This window comes from Pomacea canaliculata, linkage group LG6, assembly GCF_003073045.1.
Source record: "Pomacea canaliculata isolate SZHN2017 linkage group LG6, ASM307304v1, whole genome shotgun sequence".
Lineage (NCBI taxonomy): Eukaryota > Metazoa > Mollusca > Gastropoda > Architaenioglossa > Ampullariidae > Pomacea > Pomacea canaliculata.
In genome coordinates, this window is record NC_037595.1 from 14,632,006 (window position 1) to 14,652,923 (window position 20,918).

Genomic DNA, 20,918 nt, shown 5'->3' on the forward strand with positions numbered 1-20,918 from the left:
AGCCCACCCGTCCTATCTTGAGGCTCACATTGAGGTTTGGAATAAAAACAAACGCAAACAGTCTGTCAAGGTTGCCGCTCTCCTCGAAACCCCAGCGAGATAAGTTGCACCAACATGAGAAGGAAAACAAACAAGCATTCATTCAGCTGCAAATTTATGGTATCGCCCATCAAAATATTTATATTAGGCAGCATGAAAACGAAACGAACAATAATCTAAATGAAAAAAACCAGATTTTCAGGTGAGTACAATGAGCCGTTTGTAAACGTGTAGTCAGAACTTCTAATTGAGTCTAGTCAAGACTTCACACAATGACAAGGAGGAAAGCCATCCCACCCGGTTGAAGAGAAGTCTACTCTAGAAAATGATGAACACAAACAGCCAGAACAATGGCGACTGGCTCCAGTCCTAACTTCCACAACTAAAACCTTTAGAGGTCTTCAACAGCCTTGATATCAAAGACAATGCGGTGGTGGTGAGTAGCACACATCCACACAGATTACCGGTCGTCCTCCACAGTCTTTCCTTCCAATGTCCAAAAAGCAGGTTTATGACAGTTCTGTGCCTACTAGGGAGGTTCTCTTTCAGGGTTATGTATCTCTTCTTGTGTGACCATAGTCAGCACAGCAGGTCCTGTCCACAGGGACCCCCCTAGGGACAGCTGCATGAATCGGGGTGCATTATGTACCCACAACACCAGTGTGGCAGTGAGCCTGTCCGTACAAACAATACGCTCTAGCCAGCGAGGACGGACCTTCATCACCGAGCCCACTAACGAGGTGGTCACGTGTTGCAGGGGGAAACGTCAGCGCTGACGTCAACCGCGAGCACGAGACGCTGACGCTGTCGGAGGTGATGGCGGCACACCCCGACATCAGAGCAGGAGGCGAGTGGCAGCCCTCCGACTGCGTGGCCAGGTATCGTGTGGCGGTGGTCATCCCCTACAGAGATCGACTGGCTCACCTCACCGTCCTCCTCGCCCACCTCCTGCCGGTCCTCAAGCGACAGCAACTACACTTCAGGGTCTTCGTCGTCGAGCAGGTAAGCTGGGGGAGGGAGTGTTGGCAGATCAACAGATAAATCTGGATATCAAGTTTTCTGTAGACTGTGATGTAAAATTTATTTATTGTTACGAAGCGCCTTGAGCTTGCCCTTAGGGTAGAGATAAGGCGCAATAGAACCGACCTTTGAGTACAGGGGGGATTGTTTGCTGGGATCCCACCCCAGGCCCAGAGCTTATAACGAGGCTGTTTATCTCGTGGGGACCTGTCGTTGGACACGTGGGATCTTTCCTACTATGGGTAGCAGTGACACCCGGTAGGAAACCGTCAGGTGGCCCACGTCCAGGAAGAACCAGACATGTGTAGCTAACCTCCATGTATCGGGGGGGATCGGGATGTCTCTCCTATCCGCCACCTGGAGACGCGCTGGGTTGTGGGTGGTTGCCCTGCTACCCGACTGAGAATCTCCTGGTCTCAGACAGCAGTTTCCTGTATGGCTGACTACAGCTTCATGTCTGTCCACCAGCCTGTCAGCAGTTTGATGTTTTCCTGTTTGATGTTCTCCTAACAACAGTCCACATAATGCTACTTTTTTTTTCAGCCCTCCCCTCTTTTCCTTTAATTACTAGTTCCCTACTCGTCTTCCCTGCTGAATCATGACACTTTAGTTCTTGTTATCTGCTTCCTCTTTGCATTTTCCTTATTTGTCTTTTTTTTAATAATCAGTACAGTTGTTCATCCTTCCGTTCTTCTGTATGTTGTCGATGTCTCGTTCTTGTCCCCAGCGCTAAGAGCACGCTCTCCTTGCGAGCCTGAGTATGGCCTATACACATCAATCATATATTATTATTATTTTGTGTGGCTGACTGCAGGTTCCTGTCTGTACACTATACTGTCTTCAAAACCTCAGTACCGACAGACAGGCGCAGCTGCTTATCTTATTCACAAAGCGTGCTGTGAGTCATGTAATCTTGCTAACATCCCCTCCCCTCCCCCGATGCTCACAGAAGATTACAATCCTGTGTAATTTTTTTTCCGGACGGAAGAGCAGACATCTTGCACGGCATGAAGTCGATATTCACTCACGTGTAAAGGATTGCATGCAGTTGCTGCCGTGTGCAGTGTTACCCAAGCTGATAGCCGCAGGGGAGGTTTGATTTATTGAAATCGTTAGTCACTTACCCAGGCAGCTTGGACAGATTTCGGTCTCACGAGTATATTTCGTGGAATACACTTCTGCCTTCAAACTTGTGATCATGAGGATCAGTATGGAGTGGTTGTCCTTGAATTAAGCGTGGTCAATCAGCCTGTCGCACCAACCGAAGACCTGCCATCAGCCAATACATCAAGAAGCGGGTGGGGCTGGATCGGTCACACCCTGCGAAAGCCGGCCAGCAATTTAACACGACTAGCTCTGGGCTGGAAGCCACAGGGGAGGAGCAGGGTTGGGAGACCCAGACAGACGTGGAGGAGATCAGTCCATAGAGAGGCGGAGGCAGCTGGCATGACATGGTCCCAACTGGGAAGGGATGCCCATCCGATGGCGGGGTGTGGTTGCGGCCCTGTGCTCCACTGGGGGGTGAATAAGAACAAGAACTAGCATGTTCGCAAGCCCGGTTCCACAATTTACGGTGTCACATGTGGGATAAAAACTAGACCAAAAAGATATCATCAGATTATTTTGTATTTTACCAAACTCGCGCGTGCGCAGTCAGAAGAGGTCAGGCTTCTAGCTCTTTGACCTTACGATGTCTGTAACCCTTCCTCGAGGTCGAAGGTTAGAACATTTCATCATGGCTGCGGAGAAGACTTCAACTTACTTTAATTCACACACACACAGTCTAGAACAGCGAGAAAAGATGTGGCGGACGTGGGCAGTTGATGTCACGATGACTGGTTCCGTTGATGTGTGCTGCTGTGTATAACCCGGACTAGTTCTGTGTTGATGACAGTCCCTGTTGACTGGTTTGTGTCGATGACAATCCCTGTTGATGACAGTCCCTGTTGACTGGCTCTGTGTGTTTCAGTACGGAACCCTGACCTTTAACAAAGGTCGCATAATGAACGCCGCTTTCAAAGAGGCGTTAAAGATATTCGACTTCCAGTGCGTTGTCTTCCATGATGTCGATCTCATTCCTGAGGACGACCGCAACATGTACACCTGTCCCATCATGCCTCGCCACATGTCGGTCGCCATCGACGAAATGAATTACAGGTAATATGTTCGACATACCGACGAAATGAATTAAAGGTTATTTAATTACATAATTACGTGTTATTTGCGTGAAATGAAAGTTGATATGACATTGTGTGTGTGGAGGGGATGGGGACACATTGCTTGTGATGTTTATTTATACACATTTGTGTATACGTGTGTGCAGACTGGCCTATCAGATGCTGGTGGGGGGCGTGCTCAACATGCGTATGGAGCACTACCAGCTGGTTAACGGGTACTCCAACATGTACTGGGGCTGGGGTGCTGAGGACGACGACATGTAGCCACGGTGCTGTAAGTTCGTGTGCGTGTGTGTGTGAGTAGCCAGGGTGCTGTAAGTTCATCTGTGTGTGTGAGTGTGAGTAGCCACGGTGCTGTGAGTTCATGTGTGTGTATGAGTAGCCATGGTGCTGTAAGTGCATGTGCGTGTGTGTGTGTGTGAGTAGCCATGGTGCTGTAAGTTCAAGCTGTGCTCGTCTTCTCACAGGATACTGCACGTGGGGCTGAAGATTTTCCGACCACCAGCGAACATAGCGCGCTATCAGATGATCAAACACAAGAAACGGAAACCCACGTCCTGGGGCATCAGGTGTGTATGATGACATTATGATCCCTCGCTCACGTTCCTCTCCTCTCCATCATTTAGTCTCTCTTGCCTCGGTCTTTGAGATCTGTTGTACTATGTTGATTAAGAAAATCATTGTTGTGTAATGTAGAACAGGTAGCCTGACGGTTAACCTCAGAACCACAATCTGTATGTTGTACAGCTATGTTGCAAAACAAAACCTCACACAGACTTTTGCAGGCTTGTGAAGGTAAAAGTAACGAGTCCCTTAACCCAGAGACCTCGAACGTAAGTGGTTTACCGTACCTAGGGCATGGAATGGAGAAGATGGAGTCTCACCCTCCTCTACCCTCCTCTACCCTCCCTTGAGAAATAATCTCATTTAAAAAACTGTTGGGTGGCAGTTAACAAACCACAGGCCTGAGCAGTGACCGTATGCCCCGCAGTCGAGGGCAATAATAACCAAACTACAGAACTTTCCTATAGTCTACTACTAATGATGATATTCGATGCTTGTACGGGAGGGAGTGGATTGTTTTACGCCGAACCAGCAACTATATCAGCCCTGTAGCTTGTACAGGAACCTAAACATTCATATCTATTGCATCTAGGTTGCAAGGTAATAAGTAATAATGAAAGTAATCTGTGAGGAAAACGAGAATAAAGTGACCAAGTAAATAAAGTTACTTACTACTATGGTAAAGCTGTAAGTGACGTAGGACTGACGTTTGGACGTGTGACTAAGGTAATGTAGGTAATTGAATGAGACAGAGACCTGAGCCAGGTGTTGCTGGAATGTCGGATAATAATAATAATGTGTGTGTGTGTGCAGGCACAAGCTGCTGGCCACGGCAGTAAAGCGATACCAGCTGGACGGCCTGAACAGCGTCCAGTACTCGCTCGTCTTCATCCACTCGGACCCACTGTACACCCACATCATGGTGGACATCGGAAAACCAGATATTCGCGTCGAGCGGTAGGACTGGTTGCTGGGGGAAACAGGTGGGGTGGGTGGGAGGGCGTGCTGGCTGCTGCTGCAGGACAAGCAAGCACCACGTGTCGACACGAGCTGCCTTTTGAGCCGGAGAACCAGCGTCAGCACTCTGACGCCCTGCGCGACAACTGTTGTCTACTGGCGTGATTCGGTGCCGAGCGACAAGCGAGAGGCGAACCTATTTCCCTTTATGCCAAGTGTGTGATGTAACACCAAGCCTGTGATGTAACAGCAAGATGTGCAAACCTGTGTGGTGCCACACCAAGCGTGCGTCATGTGACACCGAGCCTTTGTGTGGTGCGGGTGCGAGCAGGACCCCAGCACCATCATGCAGTGCGTGTAGCTGGCGCCTCGGTCGGCCGCGCGTTTGCGCAGGTGCGTGGGTTCAGTGATGTCACATCCGGCGTATCTGTGTGTCAGTGAAGCCTACAATTTCTGGTGCTTTTTTTGGTGTGAATGTCTCAGCAAGTCGGGATGAGTGTTTGTAATTTATGATAGACATCATGAACACTGCGTCAGCTGGAGACCACGCCTGTGAACTTTGCATTTATTGGTTTGTGTAGATGCAGTGTAGAACACAGTTGTTCCATACACATTTTCTAAAGTAGACAAGATGTACTCTACCGCTGCCTGTTTTTAGCCATAATTATCTGATAATGACGTGTATCTGTGGCCACAGCCATGTGGCAGGTGATTTTCTCTGGTTGTTGTGTGCTTGTACGGGTGCCGCAGGATAGTCATATCACGGTTTAGTCCCTTTACGACTGTAGACGATGGTGACAAAGTGAAGTGTGCAGTCTACTGTTTAGTATTCAACAAAAGGTCCTGTGAAGGGCTTGCATGCATATTTAGCGCATAATGAGTCTGCATTTTATCTCATTGGCATAAACCACACGGACAGCGAGGAGGATGACAGTGACATGCCCAGATGTCACCGGCACCACTAAGGTATGACGGAGGGTGACTGATCGGAGGCCTGACCTTGCAAGCCTGCTAAACGTGTGTACAGAGAATGGTGCTAGCCAGGCAGTCAGCTACAACTAGGTAATGATAATAACAACAATAATATTTTAACTGACTGCTTTAATCATCCAATCAACGCTTAGCAATGTCCTGTGTACTCAGACCGTGTTGGCTGTCACCTGTAAGTCCAGTTTCCTCTAATGATGACGTCATGTCATCACTGGGCTGTCCTCAATCGTCGATGATGAGATGGAGTGTGGGATGGGTAAGGGAGGGTCAGGAACGAGCAAACTTAACTGCAGTTGGTTTGTTCTTAGTATCGAGCTCTTCCACCAAGTAAATCCACAAGATGAGCATTATTACTTGCTGACTGTCGAGTGCAGTTGTACTGTGGTCACAGCTGCCCGCAGCCTGCAAAGTCTTCGTTGTACTGTCTGTCTGCGTTGTATCTTGTTTGTTTACAACTCTCGGTGTGTGGGCCGTGGTGTTGTTGGCACTGCTAGTCTCTGTACGTCCTAAGGCACGTGAATGTATCGTGCCCTGCATCACGTGACGGAGTTCGCTTCCCATTTTTTATGAGTATTCCTTGGGAATATTTGTATCAGATTTAGAAAGGAGTATGCATGTTCTGGGAGCCTTCACCCCTTACCCCAACTCAGGTCAGGATTATGAGTTTGAGATGGAAGAGTGGGGAAGGGATAGGTAGCAAAAGATTTTTAAGGAGGAGGTTCTGTCAGACGTAGTAATCGAAGGGCTGACGATTAAACTTTCTAAAGCTAAGGACAGAAAAAGGTCGTTAAAAGTTTGCTTGCCAAGAGGTTAGTGGATCATTTTCTCCAGTTTTATGGGTACTTGTGGTAATTAAGACACATAATGGGACACACCCAGTAGCTGTTATAGCTTCTCATAAAACTTTCGATGTGATAGTAAACGTTCAGTGGATACGAGTTTAGTGAGACAAGGGACAGAGGCAACAACTGCACTTGGCGGTTGTGGCTGTAGTGACATGAACTGCACTCACGCCGATGGTCACAATGATGTGTTCAGCAGCAGTCGCCATAGGCCTCTGGCCCCATATTGTTTGACTTTGCTACATGATGGATTTCATCACTAGCATATTCTTCTAGTTTTTAACTGTTGTATAATGATCCCAGCAAGTGGGGCTAAAGCTGTGCGAGTTGTTGCTAAACTCGAGGCAAGCATTTGTTGTGACTCAGGCTTGATGTCTGTCAGCTCTGCTCATACTGCAGTCATGATCCTAGTGGACCCATCACCATTGTTCTCTCTCTCCCACTTTATCTGTTTTAGAGACAATTTGTATCACGTGTTACTTCCTGAATCACAACAGCAACAATAAAATCACCACTTTCACCCATTTTTCTGACAAGCACTTGCCTCATTCCTGCTCAATGTACGAGCACTTCAGGCCGAGCCCCAACTTCCCGAGTTTTTAATATTTTTTCCCAGTACATTAGTTGTGAATAACAACTGAACAGATTGTCCCAACAGTTAATGCTCTAAAGTACATAATGGGTTGAATTGTGTGTCAGTCACATCACATTTAATTGAAAGAATCTACTGTCTGGTATGCTCGCTATTTGTATTAACTATGCTAACTCTGCTTTCACGGATGGGGAGGCGATGTCTAGTGATAATATTGTTCCACAGTGCACTTGACACAATGGTGGTGTCGCTGTAGAGGTGGTAAACAGTGAGATCAGGCTAGTGGTATCAAAGCTAAAGACACAGTGGCGAGTGCTGCTGATCAAACGACGACAATATGGGAAGCATGCGAGGGTTGCCAGCCTCCAGCCTCAACATTAGTCAATGCCAATAATGTAGGATCAGATGTCGCTACACTCCAGAGACGTAGTGAGCTCTCGGAGAAGCTGGTGCTACAAGATGGGGTAATGGAAAAGGTGGAACAAGGATGTTTTTGTGTATATTTATATAAACACAGTCCTTGGGCAGAGCAAGTATATAGGGTCCTCGGGCGGAGCAAGCAGATGGTGCACTACTTTTGGTGCCATTGTTGAGCACAGAGGTGCAAACATTTGTATTTCTAATTATGTCGGTGACAACATCTGGGGTAAAGCCTATTGTTGTGCTCTCAGTTCTGTCTCGTCACTGTCAGGTAGGATTAGTTGAAAACAGTGCCTGGAGTTGTCCAGGATCTCCGTGCCCAGACTGGTATGTTCATGGGAGCCAAGTAATCCACCAGCGCCAATCCTACCATGCATGTAGCCAGAAAACACCACGGTCCTGCCTGTGTCAAGCTCGTTGCTTGAGATTTTTTCACAATGGTGAGAGCGTAGGACTGTGCAGTACGAGTAGCAGCTCTTGTCACGAGGTCTTGAGTGACTGGAGTCTGTGATGCTGCTCACGACTTGCATAACCTGAACCAGTGAGTACCACAACAGCTTTTACCGACCAGGAAAATTTCAGCACCGTGCTCTAAAAGAGGTCTTCAACAACGTTGCTGGGAATAATCCATATACCCTTATATGCCCTTGTATACAACTTTCCACGTGGAAGGGCTGCTCTTAAAAATTACTTTCTCTGTTTGTTCGGGGCTTTTTTGTTGTTGTTTTCTTTACTCCAGCAGCACATAATAATAAAAGTCAGTGGTACTCCAGACGTTGTGGATTCAGACCAACGCCAACAGAAGCAAGAATCTCTATGACAAGCTCGCAGTTTATTTGGTGGTGGAAACGGTGATAATTTATGTAGGTGGCCCTATTTTCTCTAAATGGTAAACTACATTTCTCTTCGTGGAGTTTGTTGTGACATTTTGCACAGTATGCCATCCCAATACCACGAATAGTCAATGGTACTCATGTTAATAGTACTGAGTTATTCTATTTTCTTGAAAACTAATAGGGGAAAGGCCCACGGGATTATAAGTCTAGTCTGCTTAAAAAAAACAATCCATCTAGTCCCTTTCACTGTTTGGTGCGCATGCATAATGCAACAGTTGATTTTACAGGTAAAATTTTCAATTTTCACACACAATTTTCAATAGAACTTCTATAGAATGCAATTTCTATTGAAAGAAAATGTATATTTACCTCTAGAATCTGAACGTCTTTGGGCAGAGCAGGGCAAATGAGTATGAAAGTGGGCGTGGCTGTTGCCTGGCATATTTGACAAAGTCACCTAACCATTCTTAGCTTATGTATAGAACAGTCAGCACACAGCTTTAAACAGTACTGTGATGAAAATGGCCAACACCTTTAAAGCATAAGCACACTCTTTCAGTCAATGTTGTGTGGGTTCCACTACTTCAATCAAATTATGCTTTTATTTAGACGCATGTTCAGTAGAAACTAATCATGGTGAAACAAGTGTACACTGTGCAGCAAGCATGAAGTTTCATGGAATGCCATGTCAATATGCAAGGCCTTTCATTTTAACTTATTGTTTTGTATCTTCTACACTAATGTTCTGTGATGCTTTACTCAGAGAATCCTTACCTGCAATATTGTTAACGTTTGTTCCTTTTTTCTTTATTAGTGATGATATGAAATCTGTTAAAGGATCTATGCGAAAATATACTTTAATCAGATCTGTGTTCGCATGACCACTGCCCTTTGTGATGTTTTTGAAAATCAGATGTCGGTCCTTCTAACACGAAACTGATGAATATTTTCTGTATAGGGAGTGACTGTGCCCACAGCTATGTGCAAATAAAGATATGCCATAGTTTTTAGCTGTATGTTGTCAATGTGAATGTAGGCATAGTATTAATTTGTTTCATTCTGAGGCAAAAACTGTTCACTCAAACATAATTCATAAAACATCTCTCCTTTCATTTTTTTTTTTTTTTTCGTTTTTGTTTAAAATTCATCGGAGTGCCCAGAAGAAAACTATATGGAAAAAATATGCCCAGAAGGGCGCTTCCATGGTGAAATTTTGATTACATATACAAACACTTCAGCTGCAAGATGTTTTTAAGCTTATGAGCACAACCAGAATATGATAAATTCAAAAGCAAATGAATCTTTTTTAATGCAGACATCATCTGACAAGTGATGAACAAAATAAAAATATTTGTGGGTATTTTTGGACAAACACTTCATCTGCAAACATCAAGCTGCATAGTAGCAGTCAACAGCAGATTTAAAGATCTACTATAGCGCAAAACATTTTTCAAATGACTGGAATGAGCTCTGTACAATGTAATCTTATTATTGAGTGAACCACTTTCTCCACTTACTTCTTCCTGAGATATGGGTCTACAAACATCACCATGGAGAAAGGTATAAAATCCTGATCACAAGTCAAAATATTTATACCAAATACCAAATGTGTTCATTTGACATATTTGCGGAGGTAAGTCTGTGGTTTCAAAAAGATGTGTGGACCCTTAAGCATCAGCATTAACTAAACGTCACTTTCCCAAAATTGCTAGCATGGAAAATTATGATGTGAAAATGGAAAGGCATGCATTAGCACCATATTTTAAACAATCTTAAAACTGAAGACTAAAGTAATCTATATTTAAAATACTGCAGAAAAAAGGATAAAGGTCTATTTCTTGCACCTCAAAGAAAACGTTAGCGATAAGGCAAAGGCTGGCTGATTTTTTACCAAAAAAAGAGAGATAAATGTCCTTTCACATACACATAAGCTTCACATTCTTTCCTCTTTCACCACCCAGCACTGTCTTCTAGCGTCCAGGCTAGCTCCATGTCACTCCTTGCTTTCTCATGACAGTGCTTTAACAGGAAATTAGAGTTTTTATATTATGATAGTGCTTTAACAGTGTGAAATTTAGTCTTTACCCTTCTAAATTGTCTGAGACAGAGCTTAATATCTTTATTAAATATAAAATACTTTATATATATTATATACACGCTTTCCACAAAGTAATTGTACTAGTTACGTATTATGCATGGATTACAAATTGTAAATATAATTATTATTTGTTACTGGTGTGCAAATTAGGAATCAAAAGTCACAGCCTCTACATACCCCAGTACATCCTTTGTGCACATGCTTCTGGAACACAGAAAGTTTGATGCAAAAGCAAGAAGCCTCCAAACTGTTCACTCACAGTCCAGGGATTTAAAATAAAAACAACTCAGCCATACTGTTTTGCAGCTAACTGAAGTTGTACGACAGCTACTAAATATCACTTGGGGCAGGGTGACAGTGCCTTCTTCAGCATTCGTCGTGTAACAGGCCAGACATCAGGGTTGTAATCTTTAGCAGCCAGTTGAGTTGATGTCAAAGGCTCAGGCTTGTGCAGCGTAGCCTGTGTGCCAGCAATGCTCAGAAGTTTTAACTCCACAGGTCCCAGGTGAAGATAATCCTAGAGTGAAAAACATCAGGCAGCTTGCTTTTATTTTTATTTTCTAATTTTATTGTTTCATAGAATTACCGAAGTGGCATGGTGGTTTCCTTTAAATCGGCCACCAGGTTAGATATTTAGTGCAACTGTACAAAACTTTCATATTAACTAGAGTCATTAGAAAGTAATTCCAACAAAAAATATCAGGATGCAAAATGAATGAATTTGTAATGAGCAGAACTATTAAATATTGGCTCAACCTGCAAGTTTCTATGGTTACATGGTACCTGAGCTTTGAGATGCTGAAATTAGTGTTGCATGCACTGTACACATGAAATACAATACATTCGTAAGTCACAGTAAATAGTATGACTTTATTAATGACCCACTTCTCTCTTTCATTTTGCTCACTCTATTTTCCCCACACTACAAACATACTGATTCTCTTTCACTATTGGCACATGCGCTAGAACTGTTGTCACTTCTACAGGTACTTGATCTCCAGTTCCACACTTTTCTTAATAATACCTGTACATGAAAGGGGGTAGAGGGAGGCTGACCATGCAATGGGTACCTCACAAAATGAAGACCCGTTTTGGAGGTCTGCTATTAAGAGAAATAAAATGACACTTTTCTTGATCGGAGTACTTGTGATAGTGGACAACTGCAGAAAGGGTAGGTACAATGGCCAAACAATAATGAATATCACTGATCTATACCACAAGAGTAAGGTTATGGTCACCATTTGGTGGTCTTCTGCCAGATTATACCACTATAGCTTCCTAAGACCTTGGTGGAAATTATGAAGAGTTTTGTTGTAATGAATAAGACTACAAATGCAGTAAGCAGTGCTGATCAAGAGGAAAACTCTCCAATCCTACAAAATAATGCTAGGCTGCACTGGCACAGTTCAGAATAATGCTAGACTGCACAGTTACAGTTTGTTACAGTTAGATGTCCTACTTCACCACTGCTGTTCCCAAATCTCTTATCAACACTAAAAAATTTTAAGTCTGCTCTCTGCTTGTCTTAATCAAAATGTCCCTGAGAAAAGAAAGACCCCCCCAAAATATTTCTTGATTCCACATTTATCTGTAAATGATAAACTATAAAAATCAACAACAAAGGTGCATAAAGCTGACTATTTAAAACTTGTTCCACCCAGTGAGCACAGCCACTGTTTTGTCCATTGTATCATGAGAGAATGCTTACGCAGGTGTAAGAAGAAAACCGACTACTCCCCGACCACTCCTCTCCATTCTGCATTCCACTTGCTCACAGTTTTTAACTGCATTCAACATAAAATGAACATCGTCTGTTATGCCTCAATGGCTCTGCCCCCATCACAGACCTCTCCACTTGAGTCATATATTCACACTGCTCCTCCTTTCTTCTCCTCTTCTCATTCCTTCACGGCTTGCAATCCTTGCATGAGACATCTAATATTTGGTCTGTGTTCCTTTTCTATCTCTGTCCTTATACCTGGAATGAACTGCCCCTCGATATTCATCAGAAACTTACTCTCTCTTCCTTCAAAAGGTCTCTTGAAACTTACTTTTTTTCTCCTCCCATAATGTGTGACTGTGTATGTAGGTATGTTTGGGCATGTGTTCATGAGTTCTTTTACAGGCGCACAATGAATTACTGTAGCAAGAATTGGCACTTTATAAATTACCTTATTCTTATTATAAATGGAATAAACATGCATTGTCAAGTGTCCTTAGTATAAAAATGTTGAAAGCATTTATTTTCCTGCAGACTAGAACAGTCAAAACTAGTGAATGTTTTAGGACTCTTGTACAAGTAACATACTTTACAACTGACAAGTTCAAAGAACCTTAAAATAAAAGTTTACCTCAAAATCTTCTTCTTCCAACATCAAAGAAGGGATAGGCTCATCAGTAGTTTCGCTCTCATCTGGAAATAGTGTTAAGTAATCTGACTCATCTCCTTCATTTACATGAAGCTCCATTATGAGGTATTATATGTGGCTGCTGTTATATGTGATAAAATTAGATTATTTCATACAGATTTCTAAAAATCCTTTAAGCAAATAAAATCTTTAAAAAGCAGTCTAAATCTGGGTATATGAAAACATACAATACATATGCCCATTTGTTACCTCACCTTTGATTCTGCAGCCTGTTCTTCAGGGTGGTTGGTAATTGACAAGAGTTTATCCTGCACAGCCTTCAAGGTGGCACTTGGTGGTCGACCTGCAGTAATGTCATGCCTGCTGTCAGCTATGGCTTTCTAAAGCACTTACATTCATGATTGCAACTAAAGTTGTTAGTATCTTACATCTATAGGTATCAGAACTAGTAACACATCAACTTCATATCACCCATTAAAAATCTGCATAGCAGAAACAATATATAAAGCATAAATGTGTATATATATAAAATTAAAATGATTATTTGAAATCATTCAGGTAAATTTAGCATCATTGGAGTAAATAAGAAAAATCAATTAACTGATAATAAAAGGATTTTCCTTTGTGAATGAAACTGTACCTTTCACAAAGTCATGGTCTGGATCAGGTGGCAAAAGGCGACACAGATCCATCTCCAAAAGACCTGCACTTTCCAAGTTTTCTGCATTCTCACATTGTGTAAGGAAGAAATTCCTGCAAATAATACTCAAATTCAAAGTTCTGTATGTTTATTTACTGTCTGTGCATGAGAGGTACAGAAAGAAGGGTGGGTTGGGGTGAGAGATTATATACGGTCTTGCTGAGAGCAGCAGGGATCATCTCTGTCAATCTCTTGGATGCATGGCTATATATATATCATACCAATGATTATTTTTAATATTTACCAAACTTGTATACATCAAATACAGATGAAAAGTCAAGGAAATTTTTAAACTGCCTAATTCATTCTCTTTTCCTGCTTCTCAATACAAAATTCATAATTACTTTCTACATACATGGTTTAAAAGCAATAAGAGATGTGCATATGTGTGTGTGAGAGAAAGAAAGACTGATAGTGAGACAGAGAGTATAGAGAATTAGGATTGAGAATGAGCAGATACAGAAAAATGTGAAGGCAATGACAAAATGATGATGGCACCAATGCACACAGATTCAGACACATTCACATAAGAAACCGATAAAAGATTAGAATAGGAGAGTTTTCCCCTTCCCCTTGCATCTTAAAAGCTACTAAACTTTTTGCACTTGACTTTTGGAAACAATAAGCTTCAATTTCATTTATATAATCTTTGTCACTCTTATGACACTGGGGATTCGAGAAGTATTTTAAATCTGGAATATGAACAGACCCACTCACAATGACAAGAAGTTTGTAACTAATAGCTATCCATGTGCTTACCTAGAAATTTTGAGGTCCTCCACTGTGCAGTCAAAAAGGTCGCTCATCATTTCTAGATTAGTGCGCTCTAGATCTTCCACCCTCTCTCGTACCTTGGCTGTCTCAAAGCGGTGGATCTGCACCTACAGGAATGAAAAAGTTTGCAACAAGGATGACATAATACAAATCTAACATACATGATATTATTTAGTAAACCAGATTAGCTGGTCTCCAAAGACACACAAACAAGCAAGAACTGCACACACTAGTGATGAGCGGCACAAACTACTTCCCCAGTGGCCTCAGCTCTCAATGAGCACCTGACCCCAAGTAAAGATGGGAAAGGACAGGCAGTAAAGGTAAGGAGATGGGCACTGCCCAATGACTGAAAGGTTAGAGGACTAGATTTACCTTCTTAACAAATGCTCACAAATTTAACAACGTTTGGTTAAGGCAGAAAAATTTAGGAAGGTAAAATCAAATACAGAAATAAAAGCATGACTGAGGAGAATAGGTAGCTGTGGGATTGTTTCTTGCTCTGCTGAAAAATTGTAATTACCAAGTCCTAAAATGATAACTGAATTAGTAACGTGTATTTCCCCAAGTGGAAATGAGCTCAATGCACTTCATACAAAAGACTACAAATAAACCGACAGTCAAATACAGCAACAAATTGAAAGGTAAGCGAGAAGTGACACCAAGGGAGGTAATCAACGAATGCTTTACCTCTTTCTTCAGCCAGTCATTGTCAAGCACTTCCTGTCGGTCTTTTTTGTCCAGGCATGACATAGCTTTCTGAAATTGCAAATATGCAAAGAAAAGTCTTAACAACTTAGGCAACACTCACAGATCTTATCTTTCATTTACAGGAAAAGGCAACATTTTGAGCTTCACAGCTACAGATATTTATTCCAACAAACAAACAAAAAATAATAAAGGAGCAATTCATAAATACCATACATTAAACATGCAAATTTAACCTCTGTATCCTCTAGACATGGCAGTGGTAGATGAGTGTATTGAAGAATATAATGTAAGACTATATTAACATCTTCTGTTGTTTTTTTTTAAGTGACACACCCTAGCTAATAAAATCTCATACATCAGTTTTGCTTGCAAGCCTCAATACTCACATCTGATGCTTTATCCTTTTGCAAAGCTAAAGTCTGATCTGTGTATTTCTCAACTTCAGTTTTTGAAGCAAGGAAGCTTTTCTCCAAGGTGGCTGAAAAACAGATGACAATGACAATAATAGAGATGAGTAGGATTAGGCAATAATTAGCTGGGAATCAGAAGCAGATATTTTGAGTATTTATATATGCATACTCTTTTGCAGTTTATGGGCATGCAATAATCCCTCTTAGCACCCAGTAAGATCTATTTAAATGCACTCTGCTGAGTTTGTTTATGTAGAAGCCTCTGCATAAGAACTGCTGATGTTCTGCAACTCAAAGTCACTGCAAAGTCTGCTTCAGTATTAATGCTTCATAGAGAAATTTCTAGATCTGTCTAAACATCAGAACTGATACCTTCTATCTTGCCAACCTCTTATTTCATATGCTTCTACTGTTCCACTGGATCACAAACAACAAAATGCCACAACTCATAAATGTTCTGTACTATGGAAATTTTTTAAAATAACTTTTGTTGCAAAAAGGAAATAATATATTTCATCATAAACTTAATTTATATTATTTATATTATTAAGTCTTCCTTACCATCTGCTGTTCTTCTGCTTAACCTGTGTCTTTGTAAATAATATTCTCAATCATTTTGAGGATAACATAAAAATAAAGCAAAGTATAGGACAAAGAAAGGCAACTTACTGGACATATCTTCATAAGAAGTTTGCAAGTCTCTTAGCTCTTGCTCCAAAATACGAATCTCAGTATCATGAACATGTCTCCCAGCATCACGGTAAGCTAACCAAACGTTCACTTCCTGTTGCATTTCTTCAATCTCCACCATTTTCCGTGCAATCTGACTTTTAAGATCTGATATACAAACCATCTGATATCATTGTATACAAATTATAACACCATTTACTAAAGACCTAAAGAATTTCCCTACAGATGTAAATTTTGCTGTTTTCTCTCTTTAACAAAGTTTTAATGTCTTCTTCACTTCTGTGTGTTAGAGGAGTAGGAATTTGAATGTGCATGTGAGTGGACACCTAGTGATAGCGAACAATGTGAACAATAGTTGAAGAATAATGACCTTCTATTTAACTGAACTGGGACAGTGGGTGGCACAGGGGTTCAAGCTCCTGTCACCAAAACGTTCTTGAATGTAAGGTGTATTTGATACTTACCCTGAAAAGGTGTTTGCACCTGTTCATAAAGTGCTTTGAGTCTGGTTTGAGGGATCATGCACTATATAAATGTTCATTGTAACTCTACCTGTGTGTGAAGATGTTTAATTCTGTTTGCTTACAACATATGGTATTGTTTAGTCTCTTGTCACCTTGAATTTCCTTTTCCCGCTGTCTTTGTCTTGACCATTTTTCCTTCATGGCATCAACGACCTCTTTATATGTTACGATCTCCTCATTCTCAAACACCCTAGCAACAGCTCGTGCATTTTCTAGTAGATCCTGCCAAAGCAGCTTTTGTTCAGCCTTAAGGTTCTCATTCTGAAACAGTCCACCAAACAGCCAAATGATAATCTGTCAGCACAAAGTTTCATTAAAGGCATCAATGCTGAAATAAGAAGCTGTTTTAATGACTATGTCACACCTAGTTCTTTTGTAGGCTTTTATAAGAGGCCCTAAACTTACCTCCATATGGGAAAATGCACTCTACAAATCCAATTATTATTAATACACTTATAAGATTTTGTGGATTCTGGAATACATTCATCTTTATATGTTTCATAAAAATAAAAAAACAATTTATAATGTTATAGTTGGATTTTCATGATAAAAATCTAAATGAATTATTTACCGGTCAAGATATTATTTTCATATATTTCAAGTTTGAATAGATTAAATATGTCAGCACCAAGTGTGATCATCTTTATTACCCGTTCCAGATGACGCTTGTTTTTCTCTACCCATCCACGGATCTCATACCCAACATCTTCCAGCTTCTTCTCTACCACATTGATTCTGATAATGAAAAAAGTATTTTTAGCACTTCTTTTGTGTTACTTAACCATTTAATAAAATTTGATGTATGAATGCGAAGTCATCAGAGTATTTTAGACTGAAAGTCTCTGTGAAAAAGAGAAAAACCTCTTACATTATGTTAACACTTAGATTCATCCAAATATTTTTGCCCACTGTGTTCCGTGTTCTAATAGATAACAGTGTGAAACAAAATCTAAAATATGACATTGTGTATCCTTCTGATCAGCATTTAAAATTTGTTTGAGAGTGTGTGTGTGTGTGCATGAGAGAGAAAAACAGAAAGAGAGAGGAAGGAATATTTGTGATGTCCAAAGAAAATAACAATAGTGACTTGGGAAGAAAATCTGTATTTTGGGATGTTTTGGTGTTTTGAAGCTGCTTTTTTCAACTTGAAACTAACAAAATCTGCCCTTTATACAGTCTAGAACAATAACAAGATGTGTTGTATTGAAATAAGAAACTAACTGGTAAGCAAGAAGACCTTCTTGTGGAGTCACCTCTGGAGCTTTCTTTCCTTTCTTGCCTTTTTTCCCCATGGTTCTGCAGTGTGGAATCATTTGTAAACATGGATAAACTTCACAGTATTGCTATTAAATATTATTCAGTCTATTCAACTCATGTGTAGTGCACACATATGCATGGACCCATCATTCTCTCTTTCTGTTACACACACATGCACTGATATTGAAATTAAAATTATTCCTGTCAAAAGTTTCTGTATTCAAACATGTTCTAAGTAATATTTTTAATTTACCAAATGCAACACTACACACTTTAATCATAAAGGGAAGAAAAATCCTAGGATGACTGAAACAAATGTTTATGTATTTTTCCCTAATTTGTTCATGAAAGATATAGTGGTACCTCAGCACTCTAACTGCTCCGTGCTAAAACAACTTGGTCCTCAACCAATGTTTTCATGAGAATTCCATTTTGGTTTAGAACCACTTGCTCAACACTCATCCAGTGATATAAAATCTAATGAGATGCCAAGCTTATTTAAGATGCTTCAGAGTGAAACAAAAGGGAAAGCATCATTTTGCATGTCAATTTCAATCCAGACCTGTCCTGTGATGTGTTCATGATTTTGTGCTTGTTTTCTTACATGTAAGTACACAAACATATACCCTACAGTAAATATGGTAACCAAGAAACTTTCTAGTGGAAGAAGGAAGGGAAGAGGAAAATGGTAAGAAAAAAATTGAATTATAAAAAAAAAACTCTTGCCAATTATGAAGGTGGCATGCATGTATCTGAATGGTCACCAGTGATTTCACCCCAGACCATATTACCCTACTGCATCCCAGCCATGACCATACCCACATAATTGTCTCAACACCAAATCAATCACTGATGATACAGGTAGCTGTTCAAACACATAATTATGCAAGCCCAGCTGCCTATTTCAAACAGAGCCATGTGACCAAGTTTAGCCACCATTTTACTAAACAAAAATCTCTGCTTGGCAATGCACATCTAGAAAACATCACAATGGTGCATAAACATGATTTTCCTTTTAAGTTATGTTTTTAATTAATGGTTTTTCACCATTTATTCTTTAGTTTAGAGGTTCATATTAAATATGAATTTATTTTTAGCCTTCTATTTGTGTTTCCCACTCTGTCTCTGTATAACTATCTGGTCTATGTTCAATGATGTCTTATTTACTTTGAATTTCTTTTGACTTTCTTTTGCACATTAATTCTACTTTGCAGTTGAGAAATGTGCTATATAAATCCCTTTTATTATTTATTATATGCAGCAGTGTCAATGTTCAGGTATTCATTTAGCTTGTTGAACATATCTTACTACAGTAGTTCTACTGACACCACTGTCATTGGATGTGAACCCAACTTCTAAAGAATCTTGATGCTTCGTACTCAGAACGTAGTGGATTGATCTGCTTATAAACCTCGATCTCTCGTCTGTGTGCATGTCTGTTTCTATGTGTGCATCACTGTGCATTGACAAGATCAAGAATACCTGAACAACACATTCATTTAACACAAACCTCCATCTGAAGAATAAACGAAGATTGTTATTTAAAGTTGACTGACAGCTAGCCTTAAGTGGCAAGAGGATATCAGTCTTTCGGGCTTGGAGCAATCTGAGTTTTGTGTTGGGACTATATATGTGGCGCTGTATTTGGGACAGTATGGTGATGGCTAGGATGATTTGGCAGTCGGGTAATATGGCTAAAGCAATATAGTTTTGGGGAAAAATGACCCACCCACTATCTGAATTAGCCATTTAGTATAGCATGCTTACGTCCATGATATTGGCAACGCTAAAACAAAGATCAAGGCCATTAAATCAGCGCGCTGTTGTAGCAAAGAGAATAAAAAGATACCAAAGCAAAGGTCCCCCGATGCTTTACTGTGTCTCGTACAATTACTTTAAAGTAGATATAATATGAATAAAAATTTTGGTAAAATAGTTACCTTAAAAACTCCCAAAGAACGAAAAGAAATTGTGTTTAGTTGTGGGGTCTAGTCCGCAGCGGCCATATTGACAGAGCGTTAGCAACCGCTACAGCGTGGAGACAGAGTAGCTTCCCTTGTTGCTATTACACACAGCGTGGAGACAGAGTAGCTTCCCTTGTTGCTATGCCGCTGCCATCGTCTTTGTGATGACTTGAAGTAACGGAACTGCATGGCAAAGAAACAAAGATGTAAAAAAACAGATATCTTAACCCTTATAAGTGTTAGTTAATTGGATGGTTTAAGCGCGGGCGCTACTGGTCCTACAGATTTTTTTTCAGATATTCTATAAATCTCATACAAAGAATTAATGTACTTTGTCTTGGTAAAGTTCATAGAATCAAGAGTGACAAGAGGCTACAGGGAGACGAAAGTCATTCAGACAAATCAGTAACAAAGCGTTGCAAATCTCAACTGTCTGATTCTCCACCTTAGTCAGCCTTACGACATCGCCTCCCCACCACCGTCAGAAAACAAGATGACGGTCACTCTTAACATCAATGAGTCATCATCATTAGAAGTGGTCATCATACAGTTTGACAGCGTTGCCTATGTCTATCAGACTGTGGTAGGCGAAGTTCACGAATATACAGACACAGTGATTCTACAACTATTTTTACGATCAACATCCATTATTATTATGTTTGTGTGTGTGTGTGTTTAGTAAAGCGCTTTGAACCCACCTTTAATGGTATTCAAAAACGCCATAGAAATAAATTATTATTTTCAACAATGTTAAAATACCCAATTTTTTACTTTTAACTATTTTCGCTGAACCCTTAAAAATGAGCGTATACCTGTTCCTTCGTCATTAACTCATTTACCCTCTTTATTCATCTTACCACATCTTGGGCTTGGGTAACCGATCGGTTCGTGACACACAATGGGCCACTGATCGTGCTAGTCGAGTGTGGTGCACTTTTTTGTAAACTACACTCCGTAATTCTAACTTCTGCCACTGGCGCTGAC

At 40.8% G+C, this 20,918-nt stretch overlaps 2 protein-coding genes and 1 long non-coding RNA gene across 4 annotated transcripts in view; 2 read left to right on the plus strand and 1 right to left on the minus strand.

Moving 5' to 3' along the window:
- LOC112565572 (beta-1,4-N-acetylgalactosaminyltransferase bre-4-like) overlaps positions 1–3,500 on the plus strand; it is a 16,329-nt gene extending 12,829 nt beyond the window's left edge. The window contains exons 3-5 of the mRNA XM_025241091.1: positions 797–1,041; positions 3,029–3,216; positions 3,383–3,500. Of these exons, the coding sequence (XP_025096876.1) occupies positions 797–1,041; positions 3,029–3,216; positions 3,383–3,500 (551 nt within the window). The remainder of the gene's footprint in view (positions 1–796; positions 1,042–3,028; positions 3,217–3,382) is intronic.
- A 157-nt stretch (positions 3,501–3,657) lies between these two features.
- Positions 3,658–9,443, plus strand: LOC112565574. The gene is made up of 2 exons (XR_003099441.1): positions 3,658–3,805; positions 4,614–9,443. It is a non-coding gene; the product is annotated as an uncharacterized LOC112565574 (long non-coding RNA).
- Positions 9,444–9,721: 278 nt separating this feature from the next.
- On the minus strand, positions 9,722–20,066 carry LOC112565573 (coiled-coil domain-containing protein 83-like). 2 transcript variants are annotated; one of them, XR_003099440.1, is made up of 13 exons: positions 19,911–20,066; positions 17,935–18,009; positions 17,364–17,448; positions 16,806–16,974; positions 16,169–16,336; positions 15,476–15,567; positions 15,069–15,137; positions 14,364–14,485; positions 13,545–13,657; positions 13,159–13,247; positions 12,887–12,948; positions 10,713–11,052; positions 9,722–10,456 (listed from the first exon to the last, which is right to left on the minus strand). XR_003099440.1 is itself a non-coding variant. In XM_025241092.1 (12 exons), the coding sequence occupies exons 2-11, from the start codon at positions 18,003–18,005 to the stop codon at positions 12,910–12,912; spliced, it is 1,017 nt and encodes a 338-aa protein (XP_025096877.1). In that variant the 5' UTR covers positions 18,006–18,009; positions 19,911–20,066; the 3' UTR covers positions 9,722–11,052; positions 12,887–12,909. The 2 variants fall into 2 exon arrangements, 1 of the variants encoding a protein (XP_025096877.1); XM_025241092.1 differs by having other exon boundaries at positions 9,722–11,052.
- Between the last annotated feature and the right edge of the window lie 852 nt (positions 20,067–20,918).